The 4344-nt window shown below is 48.8% G+C and overlaps 1 protein-coding gene across 1 annotated transcript; it reads right to left on the bottom strand.

Annotated features, from left to right (window-relative positions):
• Positions 1–229: 229 nt before the first annotated feature.
• On the bottom strand, positions 230–2639 carry fjx1 (four-jointed box kinase 1). Its single transcript, XM_047597251.1, has one exon. It carries the CDS (start codon positions 2209–2211, stop codon positions 928–930), a length of 1284 nt encoding a protein of 427 aa, XP_047453207.1. The 5' UTR covers positions 2212–2639; the 3' UTR covers positions 230–927.
• Positions 2640–4344: the final 1705 nt, after the last annotated feature.

Genomic DNA, 4344 nt, shown 5'->3' on the forward strand with positions numbered 1-4344 from the left:
TGAAATTATACGGGGGATTAGAGAGTCCTGCTGCGGCGTGCTTGTGGCTGACAGAATGACTCCTGGGGAACGGTGTGCCAGTACAAGATATTCCTACTGCACAATGAGAGCGCTATATGGGCAAGTGCAGAGGCTACAGAGGCATCGAAAACTCGCTTCGCACAAAGTAGGCAAATATTTGATGCACTCTAATAAGCGCTGCATACAAAACACATAGTCCGACAACAGGTAAGTTAAATTATGTTTATCAAAAAGGACAAGAGTTTGTTTTGGAATGTTACAATGCACATTAAATTAGTTCCGCATCAAATTTGCAAAAACAGGTTGACAGAACAATATTTACAACGTTTACCAAATGCACAATGGATATGATACGCCTGTGACTTTAAGGCTGAATATGCAATCCAAACACAATCACAAGAGTGCAGGGGCTGACTGTGACAAAGTGTGCAAACGATTTTATATATATGTGTGTATATATATATAAAAGCGAGCCAGGTGTCAACAAGAAATACAGAATTCAAGAGTCAACTTATGTTAAGGCTTAGGAGTTTATCATTGGGATTATAGAACACAAGGCAAGAATCCGAACGCACAGGAAGGGTCGGTTATGATAGCCCAGTCACAAACATAACCTGCTCTTGACATTTATCCATAACCAGGTCAGTGGAGTGATGTAAGACAGGATATATAAGACTGACCTTTATCATTCCTATCAGTGAGGCATACAGCAGAAAGCTGAGCAGGATGCTTATAAACACGTGTGTCAAATGTACTCATTTATAAAGTAGGCAACACATTCTATTCACAAAGAGGTAGTTCAGCTGGATATTCGAGACAGTTTTGTATAATGCGCCCCAGTTTTGCACGTATGTGCCAGTCCCCACTGCAAAGCTCATGATTCCGTCACCTGTACCCGCTGACTGGTCACAGCTGGCTGTACTTTCCTCTGCAGTGTATAATGTGTTTGTATAATCTGTCTATCCTGTCCTGGAGGATGCCGGCGTGCTCGTCGGAGAGAAATCCTAATTCCTGAGACAAAGGCTCGCTGTCCCTGTAAAGCTCCAGCAGCTTTTGCCTGGAGTCTCTGCGCCTGTGCAGCTCCGCCACGCGCTGCGCGGTCCGTTTTCTGAACACACACACGGAGCTCAGGACCGTATTGTGATATTTCTCCCACATGTTTAGCACCCGGAACCCGTGCACGAGTCCGGCCTCGTTGTCTATGAATATGAGGTCACCCTGCGCTGTTCTCAGGAGATTGTTGGTGTCCCTCTCCATTACACGCGAATCCCACTGCAGGCTGAACAGATTGCTGACGAGTCTGTCGAAGTTTGCAGTCAAGTAGTCTAACACGACCAGGTCGGTCCACTGCATCAGCTCCAGCAGTTGCGGTGTGGTCTTGTTCCAGAGCTCCTCCAGCACGGGGTGCAACCCGGCGCTCTCCTGTCTGAGCGGCGCAGGTGTTACCACCCCGGTCAGGTTGGAGATCCACTCGGTGAGAGAGACCACGGCTCGGTCACTCCAATGTAAGCCGTCTATCTGCGTCCTGACGGCCGCCCACTGCTCACTATCACTGTTCAGCTGGGAGAGTATTAAAGGAGGCACGTTTGTGATGCCAAGCAAACTGGCAAGGTAATACGTCAAAGTTTCGCCTTGCACCTGATCCGCGTTTATCCCGTAACGCACGCACGCTTTGGTGCCATCCGCAAAAGTAGCGAGCCGATTGGATATCCTGCCGCATCCAGGCTCCAGCTTCACCACCCGGTACGTCCTCGCTCTCTCGCGCCATGCCCGGGCATATCCCTCCGTGAAGCCCGCGGGGAGGAAATCTTCCAGCCACCCACTCCAAAATATCCCATTCTCCACCGGGGAGCCCAACTTGACCGAGCCCGCCCGCCGCGTTGACCCCTTGTTATCCCCATTCACATGGTAATCTCGACTTCCCGCAGAGTCAGGTCGATCGGTGAGGTTGCGAGCCTCGAGTCTGCCCCCCAAGTGCGGTCTTTGTGCCGCTGGCACGGCAAGCAATGCCCGGAAAGTTTTAGCGGAGAGATCCACGGGGAGACCTTGGTGAAAAGACCCTGCGCCCGGATTGGGAAACCTCCGTTTGTGCCGCTCCAAACGCTCCTCCAGTGCGCTCCAGACGTAGAAAACACTTGCGAGGGCGCACAGGATGAGCAGGGCGAACAAGTTTGCTGAGACAGCCCTCATGGCGAGGATCACCTTTCCTTTCTCTAGCAGACCTCTAGCAGATTTGAAGAAGACTACAGAAAGAGCCCGTTTCCTTCAACTCACACTTCAGCTGGTGTGACTCTGCTCTGTGCTCCCCCGTGTCCAGTACACTCCCGAAGCCCTGCGGCTCACAGGCGGACTGGTGTGATCACAGGGAGAAGGGGGTCGCCGAAACTGAGCGAATTTCATCTCCGGTCTTGTTCAGAAGCCTTGTCATAATCACGCTCTGTGGGAAACAGAGAGACTGTCGTCTGTTGAGCGTGCTCCGTCGTAGCCCGTCGGAGTCCTGGCAGCTACTCACTCCGCGTTCGCCTCCCTGTTTCTCATCTTCCTCTCGCTCTCCGCCGGGCACTGGGTGAGTTTGATTTGTGGTGCTGTCGACTCCCAGAGAGACACTAGGCGGCGAGACACGTGACTCCAGCCCCGAGATGGTGGGCGGATCGTGGGAAGGAGGGTTCAGAGAGGAGCGGGGCAAGTGCACCGCGCTGCGTTTTATGCGTCTGTGCGAAGTGAGAGGATCGTGCGGTATTGGAAAAGGCAGCCATTATGATAATTGATACCGAGAGCAGCGAGCACTTTGGAGTGAATGTCACCATTTTAAGCAAATCACATTTTGCGCCTGTGTGCTAAGCCGAATATGTGTGTCAGGGAGGCAAAGGGAGGCAGGGCGGCAGTGGTGGAGGATGAACCTGCCTGAACTCGCTGCCTCCAAAATGTGTGCAAAACATCCAGCACACTTTTCCATCTATTTTACATGTCTGACCACTATGAGGTCATTATGAAAGCATTAGGCAGCATCTCCACGGATTCTTAGGTTGTTTTAGCCCCTTACTCCAGTTGATCGACTTTAAAATCAATGTATAACCATTGTTGGCTTGCAGCTTTAATGGTGTTGGTGGATGTCCACATCCATTCTACTTGGATCTTGGATGAACCGTCCTTGATCTGGAAAACGCAGACAAGGCAACAGTTGAATGTCAAGCCAAGTAAATCTGGCGGAATCTGTCCGACTGCTCATATGGTTCACAGATGAAAACCAGGCTGAGTAAAAACTGAAGATGTTTGCAGTAAAGCACTGGCAACGGATGTCTGTGAGTTGCAGACATACGGAGCAGCTCCCTGAATGAGAAAATTGGAAAATCTTATCCCTTTCGCTGATAACATTGCAAAGTATTGCAAAAGTATTGCTATTTAAGTATTTCATATTTTTTTTGTAAGCGCTTGCCTCAGTCTAACCTTGAGCTATCCGTGATACACGAACATAGAAATTGTCTTTTTATGCCTCTTCAGTTTTATACTAAAATACCCGATAGTAGAAACTTGACAGAATGTCGTCTTGCTGGCTTTTTATTTGCCTTCTAACCATATTTCACAGTCTTCATCAGCAAGCATTGCCCCCAGTTCAAATGCCCTCACACACCCAATTTATATTCATAGACCACCCTCGTGTCAATTTGTGCTTCTAAGTATTAGATCATCACTCCTGCTTGTTTCATCCTAGTCCGAGGCTTCTGTTAAACCGAATGTAACATGCGTGCACACAAACTCCTTCACACAAATCCTCCTCATTAAATTACTTCTCATTAGCATCCACCCCGCACTCTTTACCATGCGCCGCATGTTTTTACTCTCCGTATCTTGAACCTCAGTTTCCTAATCAAATTAATTGGGTCATTTTTATAGCAACACGCTGGCACGCTAGATTGCCTGAGTCGAAAAAGGCAGCCGCAGACAAGAATGCTCAATTACATCCAGTAAACTAGAGGTCTGCTAATGTGTGCTCTAAACGCCTTGAGCTCCGTAACTCTTATCAGCGCGCTGATATTCGTGTTAGTTTATAGCTGGAAGAGAGACATGCTGAATTGCACAAGGCGTGATAGTTTATCACTTATAATCCAATAATGTGTAGGAGGAAACGGGAGACAGCTTCTCGAATCTGACGTGGCCGCGCCGCTCACGGAGTCCTCACCTCTGTTTGTGCCAAGTTGGATGTTTTTTTTTTTGTTGATTGTTTTTTTCGCCATCAGCAGTATCATCTGTTGTATTCGTACCATGTGTTTGATCCTGCTTTGCAGACTGACAGCAGTGTGGTAGTGTAGAGGAACGGAAAGT

Source organism: Mugil cephalus, chromosome 10, assembly GCF_022458985.1.
Source record: "Mugil cephalus isolate CIBA_MC_2020 chromosome 10, CIBA_Mcephalus_1.1, whole genome shotgun sequence".
Taxonomy (NCBI): Eukaryota; Metazoa; Chordata; class Actinopteri; order Mugiliformes; family Mugilidae; genus Mugil; species Mugil cephalus.

Excerpts from the sequence above, each read along its gene's own strand:
- fjx1 (XM_047597251.1), bottom strand. The coding sequence starts at position 2,211 with ATGAGGGCTGTCTCAGCAAACTTGTTCGCCCTGCTCATCCTGTGCGCC.